A 27,967-nucleotide genomic window follows, 5' to 3' on the forward strand; every position below is an offset into this window, starting at 1 on the left:
GAAAAATATTTTTTTTTTTTTTATATTTGAACGAAAATGAACATACAGGGTCTGTTCCAGAACTACACGAATATGATATGTTCAATGCGATAAGCGATTTCCCTTTATGAGATTTTTGCAGATTTTGGAACAAAGCAAAAATTTTCGAAAAATTCGTTTACGAAAGTAATTCGAAATATTTTACACACGCAAATGTTGTCCCACAAAAGTTCTAATTCGAATATCAATAAATATCAATTCTTTAATTATTCATGTCATTTTTAAAATCGCAAGTATTCGCAATGTCTACAAATCGTAAAAAATCCATAAAAGAACCCATTGATCACTGTTATCAGCAAGTTGTACGATAAATAGCCCTTGTTATACGTGTGTGTAGCTATCGGTAACATACTTCAGTTAAATACTGAGATTTATTTCGACATTCCTCCTGTCTTAAAGACTACCCATTTTAAGTTCTTTATTGCCTGGTCTAATTATAGGCCACAATTTTAAATGTTTGCTTGGTTATTGTTGCTGCTATTGTATTTTTATTTTGTATTATCAAAACGTTTAGCAAGATTGTAGACTGAAGAAAAAAAAGCTGTTCGGTTATCTATTGACGGTGACTACTTGACCGGCCAACTGGAGTGAGTGAGTGGCTGACTTCCTAAGGAGATTTGTTTATTAAAATCGTAAAAACAATTTACTATTGAATTTAGATAATTATTACGTTCAGATGTGTGTGGCGGAGCGAATAATCTGGAATGAATGGAAAATTTGATTAGCCTGCAATCGATTATTGGCTAATAAAATTTGTGCGATAACTATGACCAGGGTAAATAGGCCTGGGGTATGAAATAATGGTATGTTTACATTAGAGACTGGCTATGGGTGTTCGTCTGTCCATCTATCCATGTTAATTTGTAATCACGCCACAGGTCGTAATTATGGTCCGATGCGGGCGAATTTTGGCATAAAGTTGGAAGTAAGCTTAGAATAGAAGCCTATTGGTGGGGGGAGATTATCGGAAAATATTTAGGGTTTCAAATTGACCAGAAAAGAGAACAATTTCCCGAATTTGCTCTTTCACTACAGGACGCAATTATAGACCAAATGACTCCGAATTTAGCATGGGGTTAGAATTTAGGTTGGAGCAGAAGTCCACCAATTTGGATGGTCATCGGATAATATTTAGCGTCTAAACTCTATGGAAAAAAATCGAATATTTTCAATAATCCGCGAATATTTTTGATCGAGGTGAAATCACTTTGTAACATCTGGCCGTAACATTGATGCTCATATCCAAAATATCGGATATATAGCAAAATATATACAATCTCATATATCAAAGAAGGGGACGTTAATAAGACGGCTTATAACTAAAGGAAGGCTGAACGAATTTTCACAGTTCTTACCAATTCTCAACTCTTGGCAAAAAAGAATAAAATCGTAAATCAAATGTGTATTATTTCTGCAGGACTTTTGGTATTGCAAATGTTTAGGTCCACGTTTTGGTATAGCCCCCATATAATGCTACCTCCGTTTTTCGGTTTTTTTGTGATTTAAGCTACATTATTAACCGTTAATGTTTCAAATTTCGTATTTGAAGTTCGTAATAGATACTACAGCCCGAGACAGAAAATTATTTGCGCAAGTCCAGGTCTTCCTATAGCCACCATATAACGGTACTTCCCGATATTCGGTATTTTTATGATTTTAGCGACATTATATACCGGAATTGTTTCAAATTTGGAGTTTGAAGTTCGTAATAGATACTACAGCCTATGCCAGAAAATTTTTTGTACAGGTCCACGTTTTATAACCTCCATGGTACCTCCCTATATTCAATATTTTGATGATTTTAGCTACATTATAAACTGATTTTTTTTTTCAAGTTTCGCATTTGAAAATTGTAATGGGTTATGACAAAAGTTTGCTATGCAGGTCCACGTCGTCGTATAGATCCTAATATAACAGCTACATTCGTTAGTTTTAAGATTTCAACAGAATTTTTAACAGATTTTTTCTTTTATTTATTTATCTTTTTTTGTTTTTTGAAAATTTGCCAAATTCTTTCCAAATGGTGGAGGGAATTCAAAGTTCGGCCTGATCGAACTTATAGCCTTTTTACTTACTTTAGCACATCTTTCATATTCGGCTGGATTTTTCCCGTAATTATTGACGAAATTGAATTGGTCGCACAGTGCAATCATATATTTCATAAACTTCGATATTATTCCTCAGTATTCTTCAAGGTTACACTGCATTAATGGAACGTAGAGATAAATGCGTTTTGAAATAATTTCGAATTGGTCGCGCACCAAGAAAACATTTCACAAAAAACATTTTAGAGGGTCTAGCCACCCAACCTTCTTACGTCCCCGCTGTGTTATTTCTATACCGGGTGAGATAAAAAAAAACTGCAACAAAGTCAAAGTTCATATTTTTTTCTTTTTTTTTTAAATTTTATTGAATGAAAGCAAAAAATATCGGAAATAGCATCAAATTTTAGAATAAGTTTAGATTTGTTCAAATTGGTCACCTTTGGCACGAATTATGGCCTTCCAACGGCCAATGAAACCAATGAACCGTCACACGCTGCCCGAATGTTGCTCTGCAGTATTTTGGCCAATTCCTGGCGAAGCGCTAGCTTGAGATAATCGACACTTTGGTATTTTTTTAGAGCCAACCTTGCTCTCCAAAATACTCCAGTAGTCCAACGGATTGGTATCCGGAAATTTTGGTGGCCATTGTGCACTGGAAATGAAGCGAGGAAGCTTCATTTCATTGTAACCATTCCTGGGTGGTGCGAGTCAGTGGCCAAAATGTTTGAGTGCCCAAGTCTTTAATATACCCTCCATAATATTTTCGAGATAATATTCAGGATTTATTCTGATGCCACGGTCGATTAATACGAGCGAAGAGCGACCATCGGCTGTTATGGCGGCCCACACTCTCAATATGGCCGGCGCTTGAGTTCTGGTGGCCAAGCGAAGGTGCACATTTTCGCTGACCTCTTTGGTAAGTAAACACGATCATTTTGTTTGTTTACAAACTGCTGGACAACGAATGTTTTCTCATCGGAGAAAACCAAATTCGGCAGTTCACCACTTTCGGCCAAGCGTATCAACGCTTTAGCTCTTTTGAGTTTATTTTCTACCTACTGCGTTGTTTGGAATTTCTAGGGCTGTACCCCTAGCTAATTTTTCAATATTTGCCAAATGGAATATTGCGAAATGTTCAGCTCACGAGCCATTTTTCGGTCACTGCGACGCGAGTTTCGATCAAGTCGATTCTTTACTTTTCGAACCATTTCTGCTGATGTTGCTGTTTTCTTGTGTCCACTTCCTTGTGGCCGGGCTACGCTGCCAGTATCACGGTAACGAGCGATGGCACGAGACACACAGGACTTGTTTACATTTAAATGCTGGAGTGATCTAACGATAGCCACTTGTGGTTTTCCAGCCAAATATAAAGAACTCCATCACGAATAACTTTTTTTCTGGAAAATTCTCACCAAAATGCTTTTATACGCTTGTAAACAATATAATGGGCTGTCACTGGAATAATTTTAACAGCAGTCAGACGAGTGGCTTAGAAATGACAGCAGTATGAAGTTGGTTGCAGTTTTTTCATCTCACCATGTACTTGCTGAGGAAATATAGCAGTCAGGAATATCGATTGAATATATTTACTTAGAAGAAGTCTGTCCTGAAGATACTTTCCCTAAGTGGTCACAAACCTTTTTCAAAAATTACTTCCTACGCTGTAGATGGACTCCAAATCCAATAAGTCTGATAATTAACTCCTGTGCGCATATTTTTTGCACATATCATTTATTGCCTCATTATTAACACGCGTTTAAGATAAACCGCTTTTGTGCCAGCGCAACATGTATTTGCTTCTTTAAACACTCGCAATTAACAGTAGTTCTGCTTCATTACACATTTAATTTGGCTTATCAACAAATAAAAAAAACAATGTTTTTTTTTATCACATTTTATCACCTTCATTCACGCAATCTTCAGCGTTAATTCAATAAAACTTAATATGTGTGTCAACATGTGACATGTACGTACATATGTACATTTTTGCTGATAATTTCTGTACATTGTCCACATTTTAGAAATAAATATGACGTGCTAATTGTCTAAACATTATCTTGACAAAATATCAGAATATTTTTACACATTTCGAAAGTGAAATTGAAGTTATTCTTTAACTAACTGGTCATAAAATTTATGAAAATTGACCAAATGTCCGCAGGTAGTAGCAGGTAGTAGTCAAGAGCATGTTTGACGATATTTGGAGAAAATAAAGGAATTTGCTCAGTTTTAAAAAAAAATAATATATTTATTAGCTTGTTCCCTTTTATCCACATAAAATGGGAATTACACAAACATTGCCCACGAATTTATTAAATTTTGCAAAATATTAAAAAATCGCTTAATATTTAGAATCCCCAGGTATAATGGAGTCCTAACAATTTCGGTTCTAATGGTTCAAATAATTTTGTGGTACTAAAAAATTGCTCTATTATCTGTATTTATACCCTACAACACTATGTGTTGGGGGTATTATAAGTTTGATTGGGCCAAAAATTATGTAACACCACGAAATATTGGTTTCCCACATAGGAAAGTATATATGGATCTTCCTATCTCGCCGAAATGAGTCGATCTAGCTATGTATGTCCGTCCGTCCATGTTAATTTGTAATCACTCTACAGGTCGCAATTATGGCCCGATCTTTACGAAATTTAGAATGGAGGTGCGGTTAATGTCAGAATAGAACCCTATATCTTTTGGAGATGATCGCATAATATTTAGGGGTTGAAATGGACCAAAAACTGAAAAAATCCTGATTTTGCAGTTGCTCTACAGGTCGCAATTATCGACCAATCAAAGCGGAAGTTAGCATGGGGCTAGATGTTAGGGCTGGGCAGAAGCTTTCCAATTTTGATGGTCATCGGGTAATATTTAGTGGGTAAAAAAGACCAAAAGGCCGCGAATATTTTCAATCCCGGCGAAATCACAAATAGACGAACACGTCAATTCTGACCGTTACATAGATGCCGATAGTACTTATATCGGGTATATATAACGAAATATGTACAATGTGTATATTCACAGGAAGGGGATGTTAGTTAGAATGCTTATATTTCAAGAATGGCTGGACCGATTTTGACCAATTTTGTCAATTCAGAATGCCCTCTTGATATAAAAGTATGAAATCTAAAAAAAGCGCAGAAAAATATACCAACAATGATCTTAATATAGATTTTGTAATTTTTTTTTTGACATTTTTTTTTCATATTTTTTATCGCATGCGATTTTTTCAATTTGACTTATAATACTTTGAAATATTTTTTCACCTTACGACACAGGAGAAGGGCTTTTATTTTCAAAGATATCCGCAATATATTAAGGGTTTAAATGGACCAACAACTTAAAATTTTCATGATTTTGCAGCCGTTATAAAGGTCACAAATAGAAACCAAAGGACACGAAATCTCGCATAAAGTTAGAGTTTAGAACAGCGGGTAGAATGGACCAATAATTTTGTGTGAAAAAATACCAGCATTACTTACATGCGATATCCGAAATACACAAAAGGCGAATTTCTGGCTTTTTTATGCTGATTTCGTTGACGAATATAGCCAAATATCGTAGACAAGCAAATAATATAGATGGGTCTAAATTTGTAGATGCAGAACGGTTTCTTGCTTTTGGAAATAATTGCAAAATATTTAGGGGTTCAAATTAATCAAAAAAAGAAATGTTTTCCCGATCACACAATTGAAGCCAATCGACACGCCTGTGAAGAGAGTTAAGGACAGGAAAGAATTCTAGCATTTTGGATGACCATTGGATTATATTAAGCTGTAAAATGGACCACAACAACTTACAGCCCGACGGAGCGCATAAATATTGGGCAAATGTCCCTAGTTAAAATCCTAATTTCAGAAGCGAAATCTTCTAATATGGATTTGGACATAAGGGGGCTTCTAACATATTGTAGTGTTGTATGGTATAATATAGTCGGCCCCGCACGACTATAGCCTTTGCTTACTTGTTTTATTGTACTTCCTTCATGCCTAAAACATCCAATATTGTAATTTGCTTCTAGAAACCTTAAACCTTTTTTTTTTAAATACAACCACACCTACTCAAGATCTACTTGCATATGCGCTAAAAATACTGTCCCATATACCATATTCATATATTACTACAATATCCGTCATCCTGATGATGAAAGCATATCCCCCATTGTTATATCTAATTTTTTATTTAAAACTTTTCCAACCTAAATACACCCTCAACATAGCATGTCTTACTCCTACACACACACATATGCTATTTTTGAAATCTTATTAGCCTGATCGAAAATTTATAATCTATATTTCTTCCAATTTCAGACATGTCGGCCGTAGTTGGTGTTAAAGATATCACAGACAACAAAAAGATCTGGCGACAGTTGATGGCCGAACTTATCGGCACCTTCTTTTTGGTGGTCATTGGTGTTGGCAGTTGTACAGGTGGCTCAGAATGGAGTCCATCCATACCACAAATTGCATTCACATTCGGCTTGACAGTGGCAACATTGGCTCAGGTAGGTAACCAAATTGGTTTGTAATAGTACTTCTCTTGTAGTTGTATATAACGGAACACTGATTCCTTGAAATATCCCTTCTTAATAGGTTAATGTAAAATTCTGTCAGTTTGTATTTAAAAACAGTTCACAACATATATTACTATGTAAAACAGAAAAAACGTGAAATTAACTTTTTTGAAACATTTTTGATACCTCCCGTCATGTACAATTTATGGCTAAGGCAAATATCTTGAAAATCACTAAAATTTGAAAGTTATTGCGAAGTATTATCTAAACATAAAGAAGCTGAGATACCAAAAATACCTAAGAAGAATAGGCACTGTTATATCGGGTTATACCAATTTTTTGCAAAGAACCATAAATATCAAATTTGAGCTAATTTGAATGGTAATTGAGACTTAAATAGACTTAATAATATGGAAAATCCGGAGATAACGCTGTATGGAGAATACACCTAAATGCGGATTAATATAGCTCATTTTCAATACCAATCTTCTAAGGAAATACTGTTAAAAATATCGTTTAATGAAAAAAATAAATAGAATGCCGAATATTAAATTTTGGATGATAGAACTCAATGTGCAAAATTCATTGGGACTGCAATCAGTGAAATACCGAATATAAAGGGAAAAGGATTTCTATTCTTTCAGAAATTCTTCCCAAACGATACCTTAAATCACTTTTGCAGTTCATGATATGGGCCATATCTCTGGATAAGGATACAACCCGATTTCAAGTATATGTTACATTTTAACCATATTTTCATACTATTTTCGGTAAATGTTGGTAATTTGGGAAGAAACCATCCATGCAAAAACTGATCACGTTTTGTATAACCATCATATGATTTAAGGAACCGGACATTTGTTTAATCGTCTTTGAATTATACTATGATAAAAGATATGGAAATTATGGGGTCTCCAACGCGCAATTTCAATGACAAATAATTCATATTACTTTAAAAACAAGTAAAAAAATTAAGTTCGGCCGGGCAGAATTATTACTACCATCCATCTGAGGGTAAAGGAAACATTTTTATATAAAAGTATCTAAATTCAAGCGTGTTTCACTTTAAACTTCATATATCAGTAAGACTGTTTGAGTAATGCAGTTAACTTATCAAAAAACCATAAAGTAAACCATAAAGTTCATTGAACGTTATATGGGGCCATACCAAAACGGGAACCTCTGTGGACAATTTTATACTTCAAGGATTGTCATCTATCAAACCTTCTAAAATACCAAATTTGAAACAATTATACGCGTAAATGTGTGGATTATCAACATACCCAATATAGGTAGGTATCGTATATGTGTTAGACAAATCCGAGGAGAAATGTGGCAAAAATCATCAAAATACCGAATTTCGAGAGATACCGTTATATGGGGACTATACCAAAACGTGAACCGATAGATCATTTTCAATACCAACCATCCTATACACAATACAAATTTTTCGGCTAAATTTTGACGCTATACCTCAAATAATGTGGGCTGTATCGTAATATGAACAAACAGACATACAGACGGACAAAGCGACTTAGAGTTTTATGCTGATTATGAATATATATGCAAATTTAATGGGGTCTATGACGAGCATTTAGTGATGTTACAAATGGAATGAAAAGTTAATATACCCTCCTTTCCAAGGTGGATGATATAATAGCATTAAAGACTAAAATTATGGGCCGGCAACGCGGACCGGGCCAGCTAGTTATATATATATATATATATATATATATATATATATATATATATATATATATATATATGTATATATATATGTATATATATATATATATATATATATATATATATATATATATATATATATATATATATATATATATATATATATATATATATATATATATATTCTTGATCAGCATAGAATTCCATATAGATTTAGCGATGTCCATCCATCCGCTTGTGGGAATAACTGAAGCTTGCGAAAGAAATGAAGTAGATTGAAAAATTTTGCTCAGATGTATGTTAGTTAGAAGGTTTGGTATTGAAAAGGTATACCCTCATATAATTGTACCGAGAAATGTAAGGTTTTCTGGGTGTTTTATTCACAATTTTATCCAATTCCCATTATTGCCTATGCAGGTACACGTCTTCGTGGAAATTTGAAGTTACAAGACTCTAGCGCTAAAACTTGTAATTATTGTAGCATGATTTTGGCTCAATGAAACGAAATATATAGGTCGAAGTATTAGTATGTGCAACGTTTGAAAAGAACCGGATGCCCATTCGCCTTTTATGACTGCCATAATGATTCATAATTTTGACCCGTTGTCAGTTTTTGATACCAAATCTTGTGTTGGTAATAGAATAGCGTTTGGCGAAGTTTGAAGACTATGAGACGCTTATTCCACATTTTATATGAAAGACGATAATTCAAAATGTTTAGCCTTTGTGTGTGAGGTACTTCATGGAGTGGACCGATATTGTCCATTTTCGCACCTGACCTAGCACTGACGTAAATATTAGGATTTGCAAAGTTGGAGCAAAACCTGTGAACCTGTATATCTCATTTCCACACTACATCTTGAATGGATAAAATTTTGAGATGCCCGAAATTATAAGACGATCGGACTCTTATCTTAAATTTCATAAGAATTATAATTATTCAAAATTTTGACCCTTTGTGGGAGAGGTACTTTATAGATGAGCCGATATTGTCCATTTTCGCATCTGATCTTCAAAATTGCAGCAAAAACGAACGATCCTTTCTTCTTTTGTACATTTTTATCGGCTCTTAGTAGCTGTTTTCAAAGTAAAGAAATGGGTTAGTCTAATGTATTGTAGGTACATATATTTATAAAATATACTTAATCATTCAGAATTGAGATATTTTGCTGGAAGTTGACACATGTGCCTATCAAATTTGGGCTGAAGCAATTTATTTTTTCAATATAATTTGAAAGACATACTTTGTATACGCTGTGTTAAGCAAAAAAATTAAAAATTGATATTTTTTATTGTGTAATTATTTATGCTTGAATACTCGAAAAAATACTATTATTACCATTAACGCTATGAGTTACGAGTGAGTTGAAAAGAATCTGTAACATTTGACAAACCGGCTGTATCACACAATTCACCAATTACTCTGCGTAATTAAACAAAATCGTATTGCTAAATTTCAAAGCCCTTAAGCTTAACCCACATAATCTACTCTTAAGACAACAACAACAACAACGGCAGCAGCAAAAAAATCGTCAAGGTCTCATTGTAGCCAACATAATGCCAAATGCAACATTGAGACCGACAAAAAACTCGTTAAAAGCTATGAGAGCAGCAACAACAACATCAACGAGCACAGTAAAAGCCAAAAAACGGATTTACGCACAAAAGTGAAACAATTTGCTAAGAAATCTAATCACAGCAGCACATGCCGTACGCACCAAACACACACACACACAGACATACGTACACGCTTAGCTGAACGACGCTCAATGAGGTAGGTAATTCACATGAATGGTTCAGATCGAACGATCGTATCGACAACGATCGACCAAACAAGTGATTCGCACACACACACACACATTCTTAAAGTATTTGGTGGCTCAAAGAATTTCCAAGAGACAAATCAACGACAACGTAACTCTTAAACAATCTCAAAATTAACGGACGGATACACATAATTAAGCGTTAAAATTATATCTGTCAAATCTCAAATTAAACTCGTATTACAAATGAATCGTATAAATTAGAATCTTAACAGACTTTAACAAAAACAAAAAAACAACTGCCAGCGGAAATTCTAAAGAATTAGAAAAACGCACACACACACACAAAGAATAAAACATCGACAAGAAAAAATGAAAATTGAGTGGAAAAATCGAACATTTGCACTAATTGCATAAATGCGTCGTTTGCCTGACATTTGTTCTACGCATGTGCGCAGTGTAGATTTTGTAAAGTGTTGCCACTTCACTGATGGCATTTTGGCCAAATAGGAAAAATGGGTCGGATTTATTTTTGGAATTAATATATTTATTATCAATTAAATTCTCCATTATTTTTTGGAGAGCGCCCAATAACATGGCAACTTGATATAATATGTGAGTAGTGTAGATTTATTTAAGCGTTGCCATTTATTGTTGGGAGTTCGACCAACAAAAAATGGTCGAATCTATTTTTGGAACTAATATATCAATAACCCGTTGAATTCCCCACAGAAAACAAACCACCAATAATTTGGCAACTATATATTCCACTTGTACGGTGCAGATTTATTAAAACGTTGCCATTTATTGCTGAGACTTCGAACAAAACAAATGGTCGGATTTATTTTTGAAGTGGATTATATATTTCAAGCTCCTAACAAAATTACCCAACAAACAAAGTATATATATATTCATGATCAGCATAAATATCTATGTCGATTTTGCGATGTCCGTCCATCTGTCCGTCTGTGAAAATCACTCTAGGTTCCGAACGAAAAAAGTAGATTGATCAAATTTTACTCAAATGTATATTTTGTCTCCAGGACTTTTAGTATTGGAAATGGGCCATGCAGGTCCACGTTTTGGTATAGCCCCAATATAATTGTACCTCCCTTTTTTCGGTATTTTGGTGATGTAAGCGACATTATTCACCGGAATTGTTTCAAATTTCGTATTTGAAATTCGTAATGGATACTACAGCTTGTAACAGAAAATTGTCTGTGCAGGTCCACGTTTTGGTACCTCCCGATATTTGGTACTTTGATGATTTTATTTATTCACCGGAATTATTTGAAATTAGGTATTTAAAATTCATAATGGATACTACAGCCTATGACAGAAAATTGCCTGTGAAGGTTCACGTCTTTGTATAGCCCCCTTATAACGGTACCCCCCATTTTCGGTATTTTGATGATTTTAGCTACATTATTCACCGGAATTGTTTCAAATTTAGTATTTGAAGTTCGTAATGGATATTACAGTCTAGGACAGAAAATTGTCTGTGCAGGTCCACGTCTTCGTATAGCCCCCATATAATGGTATCTCCCTATATTCGGTATTTTGATGATTTTAGCGACATTATTCACCGGAATTGTTTGAAATTTGGTATTTGAAGTTCGTAATGGATACTACAGCCTAAAACAGAAAATTGTCTGTGCAGGTCCACGTCTTCGTATAGCCCCCATATAACAGTACCTCCCGATATTCGGTACTTTGATGATTTTAGCGACATTATTCACCGGAATTGTTTCAAATCTGGTATTTGAAGTTCTTAATAGATACTACAGCGTATGACAGAAAATTGTCGGTGCAGGCCCACGTCTTGGTATAGCCCCCATATAATGGCATCTCCCTACATTCGGTATTTTGATGATTTTAGCGACATTATTCACCGGAATTGTTTGAAATTTGGTACTTGAAGTTCGTAATGGATATTACGGCCTAGGACAGAAAATTGTCTGTGCAGGTCCACGTCTTCATATAGCCCCCATATAACGGCACCTCCGGAATTTTTATACCCTCCACCTTGGAAAGGAGGGTATACTAACTTTGTCATTCCGTTTGTAACATCTCTAAATATTCGTCGTAGATCCCATAATGTATTTATATACTCATAATCAGCATAAAATTCTAAGTCGATTTAACGATGTTCGTCTGTCTGTTGAAATCACGATACAGGCCACATTATTTGACGTAGAGCGTCAAAATTTAGCAGAATAAATTATATTATGTTTAGGATGGTTGGTATTGAAAATGAGAAATACCAGTCCACGCTTTGGTATAGCCCCCATATAACGGTACCTCCCAATTTTTAGTATTTTGATGATTTTTGCCCCATTTTTCACCGATTTGTCTGAAAATGGGTATTTGTAGGTCATAATTTTTGTCACATTTTTCACTGATTTGTCTGAAAATTGGTATTTGTAGGTCGTGTGGCGAAACATTGTAAGTATAGGTCCTCGTTTTTGTATAGCCCTGTATAGCAGAACCTCCCAATATTCGATATTTTGATGATTTTTGCCACATTTTCCCACGAATATGTCTAAAATTTGGTATTAGTGGGTCATAATTGGTTCTAATGTTTGCATTACCCTAAGGTGGAGGGCCGAACTTAATGTTTTTTACTTGTTTTATTCAAGTTTAGCAATTGAATATTCTAATGGCTTATGACAAAAGTTGCCTATGCAGGCCCTCGTCGTCGTAAAGACCCGGCTATATTCGGTATTTTTATGATTTTAAAAGAATTTTTAACGGATTTTATTTTTTGAGAATTTCCAAATTTGTTCCAAATGGTGGAGGGTATTCAAAAATCGGCCCTGCCGAGCATACAGCTTTTTTACTTGTTATATTAATTAATATTTTGATTTTACAATGAAAAAAACCAATGGGGAGTTTAAGTGGGGAAAGGAAGAGAAGGAGAGAGGGAGAGATTTTAATGGGAGATATTAACAAAAGACGTGTGAGATTAATGAAATAAATAATTTATGATTAAATGTTGGGTGTTTTTGTTGTTTAAAGAGGGAAAAGTATTAAGTAAATTCTATTAGGGTGGGTAGATGAATGTGACTCCGTGTTGTATACTTCCCCTCAAAAAAAAATGGCAACACTAACCTCCTAAACTTTGTTTTTGTTACGCATAACATCTGAGCGAAAAAAATAGAAACATTCTTAATACTAGTTATTTACGGCTGTGGCCGGACTACTGCTTGCATAAGGAATGCACAAGTTATGCCAGATTCTAGAACGAATTGTGAAAAAGCCCAAAAGAATCGCTGCAGTCACATTAATTACAAGAACAACAACAATAACAATCACAAAGCCTATAGTTTGAACCGGTTGGCCAATGTATAATTAACAAAACAATATAATGTTGATGATGGTGTTTAGCAGCAAATAAACAATTCTAAAAAAAAATGAAGAAAACGACAACAACAACAACGATCGATAGATAGATAAATTAACTCACTGCATGAATGAAACAAATCAACTCAAATGTTGCAGATTAAATCTAAATCACCAAACAATCAAACAAGCCTGCCAGCCAGCCAGCCAGCCAACCTGTCGATTTGAACTCTTTGGGGGTCTTGCAATGGATGACATTTAAAATCACAACGATGACAAGTTAATTATATACCTTTGTGTCTTTTTGGTTAAATGTATTTTTACAATAAATGATTTTTATCAGTTAATGAAAAGTTTGAGTTGCTTTATTCCCAAAGATGATTTTATCCGATAATATGGGACAAAAGTAATTATGGGTTTTGGTAGGCTAGAAATGAGTTAACTAAATTTATTAGAAAATGGTATGCAAATAAGAGAGTAATTAAAATATGATCCCTTTCGGACAATAAATGCGATCTGTACTTTGTCTACAAAAATACATGAACAGACGGACGAACGAATGCATTTATCGACTCAAAATGTGATTTTTTATGAAGATCAAAAAAATTAACTGGGGTCCTATTTCGTTTTCTTCTTCAAGTTACAATTCCATGCACAAAGAAATGATACCCTTTTGCCTCCATGTAGAATAGGGTATAATTAATACTGATAAAAATATTGGTATAATCAAAATTTAAAGGAAACCAAGTATAGACTTGTAGTTTCAATTTTATGCATTAATCAAAATGCAGAATTTTTGTGGGGTGAATTCCATATTCACATCAAGTAAACACGATCATTTTGTTTGTTTACAAACTGCTGGAAATTTGTCAGTTCATCACTTTCGGCCAAGCGAAGCAACTCTTTAGCTCTTTTGAATCTATTTTCTTTCCGTTGCGGTGTAAGTTCTTGCGCTTTTTAGAATTTCGATGGCTTTACCTCGAGCTCATTTTTCAATATTTGCCGAATGGAATATTGCGATATGTTCAGCTCATGAGCCATTTTTCGGCCACTGCGACGCGGGTTTCGATCAAGTCGCTTCTTTATTTTTCGAAACATTTCTGCTGATGATGCTGTTTTCTTCCGTCCACTTCCTTGACGTCGGGCTACGCTACCAGTATCACGGTAACAAGCGATGGTATTCAAATTTAAATGCTGGAGTGCTCTAACGATAGCCACTTGTGGGTTTCCAGCCAAATATAAAGAAATCACACTATCACGATTGAATTCCATCACGAATAACTTTTTTTCTGGGAAATTCTCACCAAAATGTTTTTGTACGCTTGTAAACAAATATAATGGGCAGTTACTGGAATAATTTTAACAGCTGTCGGACGAGTGGCTTAAAAATTACAGCAGTCTGAAGTTGGTTGCAATTTTTTCATCTCACCCGACCAAAGAGGTCGGCTTAAAATGTGTACTCTCGGTTAGCCACCAGAACTCAAGCGCCGGCCATGGTGTTGGTGTGGGCCGCCATAACAGCCGATGGTCGCTCTCCGCTCGTATTAATCGATCGTGGCATCAGAATAAATGTCGAATATTATCGCGAAAATATTCTGGAGAGTGTATTAAAGCCTTGGACACGCAAACATTTTGGCCGCAGACCTTGGACACTCCAACAGGACTCAGCACCATCGCACTCAGCACGCGCCACCCAAGAATGGTTACAAAATGAGGTTCCTCGCTTCATTTCCAGCACACAATGGCCACCAAAATCTCCGGATACCAATCCGTTGGACTATTGTGTCTGGAGTATTTTGGAAATCAAGGTTGGCACTAAAAAATACCAAAGTGTCGATCAGCTCAAGCAAGCGCTTCGCCGGGGCTAAAATATCGCAGAGCAACAATCGGGCAGCGAGTGACGGTTTCATTGGCGATAATTCCTGCCAAAGGTGACCAATTCGAACAAATTTAAACTTATTCTAAAATTGGATGCTATTTCCGACATTTTTTGCTTTCATTCAATAAAATTAAAAAAAAGGAAGTAAAAATTATGGCGTTTGACTTTGTTGCAGTTGTTTATCTCTGCCTGTAAAAGACAATTCAAATAATTAACTGAGCGAGAATCATGCCCAGACGAAACGGCTAAAGCTAGAAATTTTGAGTTTTCGCACGAGGGTCATTCTTGGTGACAAGGCTGGATTTATGGAAATTCGAACTAAAAATTATGAAACTAAAAATTATGAAAAATAGTAAAATGTACTAAAATTGGACAAACAGATTGACTAGAGTTCTGAAATTTGGACTGAGAGGAACAGATGGAGTGCAGGATAGATGTTTCAAAGTTTTTTTTTTTTTTTTTTTTTTTAAATTTCAACTTTAAAGTTACGAAAAGTTCTAAAATCGCATGAAAATTTCTGAAATAGTACCATTTGGTATTATATGCACGGGCAGGTATTTGGTGTAAGAATCAAGGTTGGAAAGTAAGATTGATATATGAACGTGGTTTTGGAAATGTGCACTAAGTGTGCGAACTGTACTAAATGTTAAAAGATTTGTAACAGTCCTGAACGTATAAAGCTGAAATTTTGTATTGGGATCCCTGTTGGTGGTAGGTTTCTGATGACGAGATAATTTTTGGTGTGCCCAAAAGTACTTAATAGTGCTAGTGCCCAAAAAGTACTAAATAGTACTATATTTGGTACAATATGGAATTAGGTAAAAATATTAAAATCTGAAATTTGGCATAAGGATGATGTTTAGCATTAAAAATGAATTAAATTGGTCCATGCTTAAGTCCGTTCTCTTGGTATAGCTCCCATATAACGGTATAGCTCCCATATAACGGTTCCTTCCGATTTTCGGTATTTTGAAGGATTCTGTCACAATTTCCAATCAACTTAGATAAAACTTGACTGTTGGGGTTCTCGGTGGATATATTCTTACCCTGCAAAAAAAATATTCGCTACAGGTCGCCTAATTGGTATAGGTATAGCCACAATATTATCTCCCAATTATCGGTATTTTTTGGGTTTCTGCCACAATATCCAACCATATTGGATAACATTTGAGGTTCTTAAAAGGTAAGTTTTCCCATTGCATAAAATGTCCACTAATTGGTATAGCCCTTATGTAACGGTATCTCGGGATTTTCGGTATTTTGAACGTTTCTGCCATCTGCATCTTGACAATTGGAGTTCTCGGTGAGTTTTATCTCTCCTTGCAAAAAATGTTCGATTCAAGTCCACTAATTGGTATATAAATGACATAAAAATGTCAACCCGATACAGAAGACAATGTCAAATCCATTTCGTATTTCTTTATTTTCACTCATATCCCATAATTACTCATCAAAGCTTCAGTAAATTTTCTCACGCTAACCAATTGAGTGTTAATTACTTAACAGCTTCCAATAAATTAGCATTTCGAAAAAAAAAATGTTAATAATTTTTTCTCCAAATAGTCGACCAGACAACATGTCACGTCTAATTTGATGAGTCCCACCTACAACTTCTAGTCTGTCGGATCTAAACCGTACGCCTCCGATGACAATAACGAACAGCGGCTAATACGAATAACACTTTAGCAAGCACTTATAATATTGGCTTACAAGTCTTTAATACCAACACCAGCAACAACTACAAAACTTTGCCATATTACCAAATAGTAACAGCAACAACAACAACAATCAACATTCGAACAGTAGCACAAGTTCATTATTAAATAAATGACCAGAGCAGGCTGAGTCGAAAAACCATGGCAATGGCAAGAGGCAACATTGATTGTGATCGCCAGCAACAGCAAGAACCAGCAGGGAGGCATTTGTGCGAATAGAAACCACAATCCACTCCCCCCTTTCCAAACAAAACTAGGCTTAATTCATCTGTTACTACATACATACATACATACATCCATATGTTTACATGTGCGTCATTCCAATCAGACACATTAGCGGTAAGCACAGACAAATAGCCATTACCGACCGGTATCTGTCACATTGCAGTCAAATGGCAACGCCAAGCCTTACTGCTCAGCCAAACATTGCGTCGTTGGTCGCCAGCGTTTTCCGTTTGTTTCGTTTTTTTTTTTTTTTTTTTTTTTTTTTTTTGAAAATGTGGGCCAAAAAATCTGCTCAAACGTGTGAATTTGAATGTTTGTAGGCCTTTTTCAGCGAAGTTGTTGCTATTATTCTTCGAAGTACAATCTAGCTTAAAATACGCGCTAAATTTTTGCTCTTGAACGGCGACAGCCATCAGACAGATTTGTGAGTCTGCGCGGCGTTTAGGTCTTAGATTGTCAATGTGATTAGTGTTGTTGTTGTTGATTTTAGCTAGACAAAACACATTCATTTATTCATTGATGCGGGTTGAAAGCAAGCAACTTGATCTTTGCAAGCTTTTTTTTACAAACAACAACAAACAAACTATTTACGAAGGTGCGTAAGCTTGAGCTTGTAGTGACAGTGGGCTCGAAAATGTGAAACTTTTCAAATTAATGTGAATTGTAAACCTGGGGGTCTTCCATAGGGTAAAGAAGACCCAGAGGTCTTCTATATCGAATAGTAAACCTGGACGACTTCTATATCGAATAGAAGACCAGGTGGTCTTCAATATCGAATATATGACCCAGCGGTCTTCTAGAAGACTTCCCGGTCTTCTATATCGAATAGAAGACCCAGCGGTCTTCTAGAAGACTCCCCGGTCTTCTATATCGAATAGAAGACCCAGCGGTCTTCTATATCGAATAGAAGACAAGGTGGCCTTTTGTATCGAATCGACGACAAAGGAGTCTTCTATATCGAGTAGAAAACCCAGCCGTCTTCAATACCTGATAGAATATCCAGCGGTAATTTACACCGGATAGAAGACCCAGCGGTCTTCTATATCGAATAGAAGACCCAGTGGTCTTCTATACCGAAGAGACGACCCAGAGTCCTTCTACATCAAATACACGACCCAGAGGTCTTCTATATCGAATAGAAAACCCAGCCGTCTTCAATACCGAATAGAATACCCAGTGGTGCTTTACACCGGATAGAAGACCCAGCGGTCTTCTATATTGAATAGAAGACCCAGCGGTCTTCTATATTAAATAGAAGACCGAGTGGACTTCTGTATCGAATAAACGACCCAAAGGGCTTTTATATCGAATACACGACCCAGATGTCTTCTATATCGAATAGAAGACCCAGCGGTCTTCTATACCGAATAGAAGAACCAGCGGTCTTCTATATCGAATAGAAAACCCAGGAGTCTTCTATACCGGATATAATACCCAGCTGTATTTTACACGGGATAGAAGACCCAGCGGTCTTCTATATCGATACAGAAGATCACTGGGTCTTCTATTCGGTATAGAAGATCGCTGGTCCTCTATTCGATATAGACGACACAGAGATCTTCTATATCGAATACACGACCCAGAGGTCTTCTATATCAAATAGAAGACCCAGCGGTTTTCTATGCCGAATATAAGATACAGCGATCTTCTATATCGAATAGAGGATGAAGATATTTTCTATACCGAATGGAAAACCCGGAGGTCTATCACAGCGAATAAAAGACCAAAGGACTTCTATACCGAATAAATAACCCAGAGTTCTTCTATACCGATTAGAAGACCCATGAGTCTTTTGTATCGAATAGAAAATCCAGAGGTCTTCTATATCGAATAGGAGACCTAGAGGTCTTCCATACCGAATAGAAAACCCAGACGTCTTCCTTACAGAATAGAAGATCCATAGGTCTTCTATACTTAATAGAAGATCCATAGGTCTTCTATACTTAATAGAAGACCCATAAATCTTCTATAACTATAAGAAGGTCCTTAAGTCTTCTATACTGAATGGAAGACCAGAGGACTTCTATACTGAATGTCAGACACAGACGACTACAATACCGAATGGAAGACCCAGAGACCTTTTTTACCGAATGGAAGGCCAAAAGTTCTTCTTTACCGAATGGAAGACTCATAGCTCCTCTATACAGAATATATATCCAAAAGGTCTGCCTTGCCGAATGGAAGACCCAAAGGTCCTCTATACCAAAAAGATGACCCAGAGGTCTTCTAAAGCAAAAAGAAGGCCCAGTCGTCTTCTACACAGGATTTACCCATTATGGCGCCCAATGGATGGCTTTTGGTAACATACTTTTGTAATTTCTTCTTGACCGTAGCGAATGTGATATCTCACTTCAAATGCCAATGTATTGATGGCATATCCTATCTTCCATGTAACATACTAGAACCCAATCCATCTTTCGTACCCCCCATATACAACCACTGTGCTTAACTATTCAACTACCTCAAGTGTAAGCAAGAATGTATGATTTGTGGCGTTCGTTTGTCTGGCAGCGTTTGCAACAAAAACGTACAACTCGAAACGAAAAAAAACAACAACAACAAACATTCAACTTGTTCGCTTGTAATGCGTAAAATATGTAAACATTGTCAATAAACTGGTCTTATTTCATATTTGGTCAATACGGTTTTTTTTTGTTTTCACAGTCGTAATTTTAAGCAAATGTTTATGCCAGTGGTTGGTTGGTCAGCAAGCTGCTGACTGGCTGGCTGCGTAATTTTAAGTTCAACTAACTACATCATAAAACAACAACAACGTTTCGGTTAATTTTGTTGCCAGCAAACCAGTTTATCTCGAAAATACGTAGCAGCGCCACTTCTACATTTGAAATGCATCAAAGTTTTGTTTATATATATTTTTTATTTTTAATTTCGTTTACATTCTGTTCTTTGTTGTTGTTTAATTTTAGCTAAATAGTTACTCGGTCTAATGCCAAACTAACTAACCACGTGTGTACGTAGCTCATCAAAATGTTTTAGTTTTAATTAGTTGCGTTTAGAATATCTAATATTTAATTCAAAAAAAAGCAAACAAAAAAAACTAAATAGGGGTCACCAAGCGCGGAATGATGAAAGTGTGTGAAAGTGAAATGTGATATGTGGCACGTGACAGATTATTTTTCTAAAAGACATATCAATTTAGCCGCTTGGGAACTATTATGAATATCAAGCGTTTAGAATCGTGAAGTGACAAACTTGATGATTATATTGAATTACTTGGGCGCCAAAAAAACTTCTTCAATTTAGATTGTGGTGTACCATAGCCCATGATTATTTATTATGATTTATATATCAGCTAAAGGGGCAATGGTGTCTCAAGATAACGGATCATAAGTGGTATACTTAAGAGGCAATCTCAATGTGGACTTTGCATGGACTTAACATTTAACTGAGATGAAACAGTCGCTGAATTCGAAATAAATTTTATGTTGTGCATTTTACCTTAATTAAAATGCGAATTTTTAGGGAAATTAATAGGATTTCATTATCTCCTTCAATGTCTTCTTGTTTTCTACAATTTATATATCTATATATATATATATATATATATATATATATATATATATATATATAATATATATATATATATATATATATATATATATATATATATATATATATATATATATATATATGTATATATATATATATATATATATATATATATATATATATATATATATATATATATATATATATATATATATATATATATATATACAAGATAAATTTAAATTGGCTATGAAAATCTTTATTGGGTAAGGAAAGTTCCTACTAGGTATACGTGTTTCTATGGAATGTTTAATTTTTAAGGTAGCATCAGATTTAAAATTCTAAGATACAATTTTAATTTGTTATCGACAATAAATTTCAATACTCTTGTCGGCAGATACTATCCCGACTCAGGGTATTTTAATAGTACTTTTATAAAAATGAATTTTAAAATCAAATACAGGGTTGTCCATATTCGACGGACCCATCTGGCAACGCCATAACTTTTGACAGAGTTGTCACATCGCTTAATGACATACCGCGTTTGAAGCGTCAGTCCAAGTAGATTTTTACCATGAACCAATACACGCCACTCGAAATAGTTGAAATGTACATTCAACAGAAGAAGTCAATTGTAAAAACTCAACGTGCTTTTAAAACATTAAAAAATGTGAGAACACCATTAAGCGTTTATACGAACAATTTTCGACTGGTAAAGTTCTTTCTAATCCGAAGAGGCCATATAAAAGTCGACCAAGGCTATCGGCCGAGAATATCGCTGCCGTACGAGCCAGTGTTGAGAGGTCCCCAAGAACAGCAGTTGGGCATGGCTCGGTCCACTTTACAACGAATTATTCGCATTTGTTCCCGTACAAAATTCAATTGACGCAAAGAATGTTGCCTGCGGACAAGCCTCGTCGATTGAAATGGGCCCAAAGAGTCATGGGTCCGTCGAATATGGGCAACCCTGTAAGCTGTAATTTTTAATTTTCGGTATTTTGAAGGTTTCAGATTAAAGTATTAAAGTATATTATATATTTACAGTAAGGCGATTTAGGGATGTCCGTCTGTTGAAATCCCGATAGAGTCCACATTATATAAAAGTTTTGCATCAAAGGGTTCTGCCAAAATTTCCAACTAAATTGGCTGAAACTTGACAATTAGTACTGGTCAGTTCTCTCCTTGCAAAAAGTGTTCGATTTAGGCCCACTAGTTGGTATAGGCCCTCATTTAACGGTTCCTTCCGATTTTCGGTATTTTGAAGGATTCTGTCACAATTTCCAACCAAATTAAATAAAGCTTGACAGTTGGGTTTCTAGGTGGGTCTGTTTTTACCCTGCAAAAAACATATTCGCTACAGGTCCCCTAATTAGTATGGGTATAGCCACAATATTATCTCTCAATTATCGGTATTTTTGGGTTTCTGATACAATATCCAACCATATTGGATGAAATTTAACATTTGAGTTTCTTGAAAGGCCTGTTTTCTTCTTACAAAAAATGTCCTATTCAGGTCCACAAATTAGTATGGCCCCCATATCACGATACCCCATGATTTTCGGTATTTTGAAGGTTTCCACAATATCTATCCAATTTAGATGAAACTTGACAATTGGGATTTCCGGTAGATCTGTTCAGTCCTTGTAGGCCCACCAATAGGAACGAAACCTGCAGATTTTCGGGGTTTTGAAGGTTTCTGCCACAATTTCCATTCAAATTAAATGATAATATGAGTTTCGCTTTTTGAGTTATTTTTATACCCTATACCACATAGTGGTAAGGGTATTATGTCTTTGTCCATTTGTTTGTAACATGGAGAAGGAAGTGAGATAGACCCATAGTTACTTATGAGGATCTTCATAGAATTACCTTCTAAGTCAATTTATGCATGTCAGTCCGTCCGTCCATGTATTTTTGTGAACAAAATGCATGTCGCATTTATTATCCGATTGAAATGAAATTTTACGAACTCTAGGACGAACCCTATTAAAATTGGGGAGAATTGGTTCAAATTTAGATATAGCTCCCATATATATCTTCAACCAATATCAGTCCGACCGAATTCAGTCTTGAAGCAAGTACATTTGGTGAAAATCGGTTCAGGTATAGCTCCCATATATAGGGTGAGATAAAAAACTGCAACAAAATCAAACGCCATAATTTTTACATTTTTTTTTTTTTTATATTTTTGATTTAAAGCAATAAATGTAGAAAATATAATAAAGTTTTAGAATAAGTTTAGATTTGATCGAATTGGTCACTTTTGGCACGAATTATGGTACGACCAATGAAACCGTCACATGCTGCCCGAATGTAGCTCTGCGGTATTTTGGCGCATTCCCGGGGAAGCTCTTGCTTGAGGTGATCGACACTTTGGTATTTTCCAAAATACTCCAAACACAATAGTCCAACGGATTGGTATCCGGAGATTTTGGTGGCCATTGTGCTCTGGAAATGAAGCGAGTAACCTCATTCTGTAACCATTCTTGGGTGGCGCGTGCTGAGTGCGATGCTGCTGAGTCCTGTTGGAATGTCCAAGGTCTGCGGCCAAAATGTTTGCACGCCCAAGCCTTTAATACACCCTGCAGAATATTTTCGCGATAATATTCGATATTTATTATGATGCCACGGTCGATTAATACGAGCGGAAAGCGACAATCGGCTGTTATGGCGACCCACACCATCACAATGGCCGTCGCTTGAGTTCTGGTGACAAACCTGTAGTTTTTTTTACAAATTGCTGGACAACGAATGTTTTCTAATCGGAGAAAACCAAATTGGGCAGTTCACCACTTTCGGCCAGGCGAAGCAACTCTTTAGCTCTTTTGAGTCTATTTTCTTTCTTTTGCGGTGTAAGTTCTTACACTTTTTGAAATTTCAATGACCCTAACCCGAACTCATTTTTCAATATTTGCCGAATGGAATATTGCGATATGTTCGGCTCACAAGCCATTTTTCGGTCACTGCGACGCGGGTTTCGATCAAGTCGCTTCTTTACTTTTCGAACCATTTCTGCTGATGTTGTTGTTTTCTTCCGTCCACTTCCTTGATGTCGGGTTACGCTACCAGTATCACGGTAATGAGCGATCGTACGAGACACAAACGATTTATTCACATTTAAATGCTGGAGTGCTCTAACGATAGCCACTTGTTGTTTTCCAGCGAAATATAAAGAAATCACACTATTACGCTTTAATTCCACCACGAATAACTTTTTTCTGGAGAATTCTCACCAAAATGCTTTTGTACGCTTGTAAGCAATATAATGAGCTGTCGGACGAGTGGCTTAGCAATGACAGCAATCTGAAGTTGGTTGCAGTTTTTCACCTCACCCTATCTACTATTTATGCAATTCTATTACTTTGAAAGTAATTCCCGGTTTTGGAGCTGACAATAAATTCCATGAGAAAGTCGTCAAATCAAACACGTAGATTTTTACATTTTGTTTCATTATTTCACGGTCGAACGTTGCCCTGGCTTAATTTTTGCAAAATGTAGGTCATAATTACATATAATAAAATTTAATTTAATAAATTATTTTTTTAATTTTGGAATGAACTTTTATCCCATCTACAGTGATGCGTTCAGTCTAAAATTAACAATACAAACATTTTTTTGAGAACAGACTGACGTTTACACAAAAACTCAAATATGTTGTTTTGTATGAAACTGGTTGTCGTAATAAATCTCAAGCAATCTCTTGTTGCAATTTACCGCCTTACGTTTGCTTGCGTAAATCGCTTTAATAGGTTTACGACCCTTCAAAATTGTAAAAAATTTTTGGTTTTTGGAAAAAGGTATAAATCTGTGAGAATCATAAAAGGCTACGGAGAAGAAAAATAATAGAAGGTTCCGGTTGGATCATATAATATGTGCTTCTTTGCTTGGAGAAACCTGCCATGTAATAGCAGAAAAATTGGTAATAGAAGATATTACTTATCATAAGGGAAGCTTGCATTGCACATTATCATTATAGAGCAAACTAAATATAAATAAATATATTTAAAAAACGTCTTACTTACTTACGTCTTACGGCTTACTAACATTAAAAAAGTATACATATATTATTACAGGGGAAAATTTCCTTAAAACCAGTAAAGAAAGTCTTAAAGTCTGGCGGGGCCGACTTTATGATACCCCACACCACTTTGCTAATTTAGTAGAGCTCCGCATAACAATTAAACGTTTTAATGGGAGAATTCAACATACATGCTATAATCATAATTATATATAACTAGCTGACCCGGTCCGCGTTGCCGGCCCGTAGTTTTTGTCTATTATGCATATTTGTCAAAACATTATTATTCAAAGATATGAATGTTATAAATGTTCACGTACAGGTCGATTAGTTTTTAATTTTTAGTCAAATGAGCAGTAATTTGGAATTTACTGTACTTTGTACACCTCATAATTGAGGGCTAATTGATTTAAGAATAGCCAAATTTAATTAATTTTTTAAAACCATTAGCACCTCAGATTGTGCATTAGAGTCCTCATAAGTCCCCCTAACCGTGTCGGTCTGTTTGTCCCCCAAAAGGTGGACTTGAGGGGGTACTATTACATGGAGAAAATTCTAAAATTTGTAGATATGTTGAAATTTTTGTGTAAGATTTTCACCCCCCAATTACACATTTTTAGCCAAATCCTTTGAAATATGGTAAAATGCGAAACATCGACCTACATTGAAAACTTTCTTCACCCCTTATAATCCAAGATGACAAATAGAGGCCAAATCGAAAATATAGCAGAACAACAAAGCATGTCAAACAGAAAAAAAATCACGTGATTTAGATAAGTAAAAATACTTTTATCCACCTCATAATTGAGGTCAGACTGATTTCAGAATAGTGAAATATAAATACTATTTTACACCCATTAATATGGGATCTAATTTTATTTGTCATTTAAATTGTAAATTGGAGGCCCCATAAAGTCCATATTTTTCATCATAGTATAATTCAATGACGATTCAACAAATATTCGGTCCCGTGCTACATTCTTATATTTGTAATTTGTTCATGTTTTCACAATTTATTTCATATAGATGTATATCCCAAATCTACGTTCCAAACCAATATTCTCTTGGGGGTTACAAATTCAATAGAATACAAATTTTTCTTTTCTGACCATTAGATGTGAAAGTGGACTTGGGGATACTCCAATGTGGGGACTTTACATGAATAAATTTCTATGTGTCAATTATCTGTACGATGGTTCCTTACCCCAGGGTAGCATAAATACAATTTTTAGTGGTCAAGTGGCCAATATGGGCCCTACTCCGAAAATTTTATGCGAAGAGGTTCTCTACCCCCTTAGAAACAAAAATGCCAAATAAGGGCCAAAAATAGAAGAAAGTGGCGAAGACTCCAAAAATGGCTTAAATCATACGATGGTTATTTATGATCGATATCATGACCTGCAAAAGCGATTTAAGGTATCTTAAGTGTTCAGGAAGAATTTTTGGAAGGATAGAAATCCTTTTCTTACTAAAAGTCCCATTCGCTCTACTATTTTGCACCTTTTATATTTGCTATTTTACTGATTGTACTCCCAAAAATTTTTGCATTTTAAGCTCTTATGGACGGATTATTGCCACATGAAAGAAGTAGGGCCACGCTTTGAAATAAGCCCCATTAGTCTTTTTCGGTAATTTTTGTTTGTTTAAATGTCTGCGCATCTTCCAGCTGAAGCACGATGTAGGCCCTGGAGTTGAATGGTAGATGTCAGTTACCATCGTATTTCGCACTTATTTCATATTTTTTGGTGAAAAATTGTATATAGTGAAAAATTATTCTTTATTTTGTTCACAAAAAATCCACTGAATTCAATATGATAATACAAATTGAAAAAAATTGACAAAAGAAGAATAACAAATAAAAAAAATCTTCAACTTGTTCGCTGATTTTTTACAGCAACTTTTTAAAGATCCTTACAAAGTTTGTCAATAGAATGTACTTTTATTTTAAAATGCAATTCCATTGGAATTTTTTTTTTCGATATTTTCCCGTTTTGAGAATTGTTGCAATGAGATCTCTATTTCGTGATTTTTTAACGATTTTGAAAAAGTAATTATCTTTTAACTTTGGTGTGACCGCATTAAATTATCTATTCCGTTTCGCCGCCACATAATTCGGTACTACACTTCCATGTAACCCGCCATCAATTTCAGTTCTCAAGAAATCAAGTCAATTAAATAAATTGGTATTAATATTCGAATTCAAAAATAAAATATAAAAAACACTACAAATGTACATTAGAAAAAAGTAAGTCAAAATGGAAAAAATAATGCAAAATAAAACATTACTATTGTACTTTTGAAAAGTCAAAATGAAAATGTTAACATATCACATTTTTAGGCGATTTTTTTGCATATTATCCTTTTCGGATAAGAGACAATTCCGAATTTGTATGAATCATTAAAATCATTTCAGCGGTTCTTAAGTTAAACACAACTTTCGTCTACAAATATAGATGTATAGATAGATTAAAAAGTATTCGTGGTCAGTTCCTCAGCCCCCAAACAAATACTTAGGATTGGAGGGAAGGTCAACAGTATCTCGTGTAATAATTTTTAAACCAATATCTTGTTTATTTGGGATTTTAGATAAATCGAAATAGTGGGCGTAAAAGGAGGCGTGGTCAATATTTTTTTCTTTAAAAACCTAACTCTGAGTATGACAAACGTTTGTACAAAAAATTATGCAAATCGGTCTAGCCGTTTTCAACTGATTCCGTTACCAACAAACAACAATTGATTTTTATATATATAGATTATAATTATAATTATAATTTAAAGTTCACAGGACTATATATAAAAAAATAAATTCGGACTTGTATTGCCCATTTGGTGCACAATTAATTTGAAATCGGATAAAGATATATGTGAGCTATATCCAAATCGGAGCCGATTTCAATAAAATTTGGCAAAGATATTTCTGAGCAGTATTTGATATATTTCCCTGAATATCGTTGTTACGGAGTGCAAATTACGGCTGTAGGTAACAAATACAACAAATCGGATGAACAATATATATGGGAGCTATAGCTATATCTGATTCGATTTTTACTAAAATTGATGTACTTGCTTCTAGGCTGAATTCGGTCGGATTTGCCAAAATTCATGCCATTTGAGCTGATATTGGCCATTTGGTGCACAATTAACCTGAAATCGGATGAAGATATATACGAGAGGTATATCCAAATCTGAACAGATTTTAATAAAATTAAAATCAACTATTTTTGGACTT

The 27,967-nt window shown here is 35.1% G+C and overlaps 1 protein-coding gene across 3 annotated transcripts in view; it reads left to right on the forward strand.

Moving 5' to 3' along the window:
* The window catches only part of LOC131801533 (aquaporin), a 116,081-nt gene that overhangs the window by 78,590 nt on the left and 9,524 nt on the right, over positions 1-27,967 (forward strand). For all 3 annotated transcript variants that reach the window (XM_059120299.1, XM_059120300.1, XM_059120301.1), the window contains one exon: positions 6,398-6,591. In XM_059120299.1, the coding sequence (XP_058976282.1) occupies positions 6,398-6,591 (194 nt within the window). The remainder of the gene's footprint in view (positions 1-6,397; positions 6,592-27,967) is intronic.

This window comes from Musca domestica, unplaced genomic scaffold (assembly GCF_030504385.1).
Source record: "Musca domestica strain aabys unplaced genomic scaffold, Musca_domestica.polishedcontigs.V.1.1 167, whole genome shotgun sequence".
NCBI lineage: Eukaryota > Metazoa > Arthropoda > Insecta > Diptera > Muscidae > Musca > Musca domestica.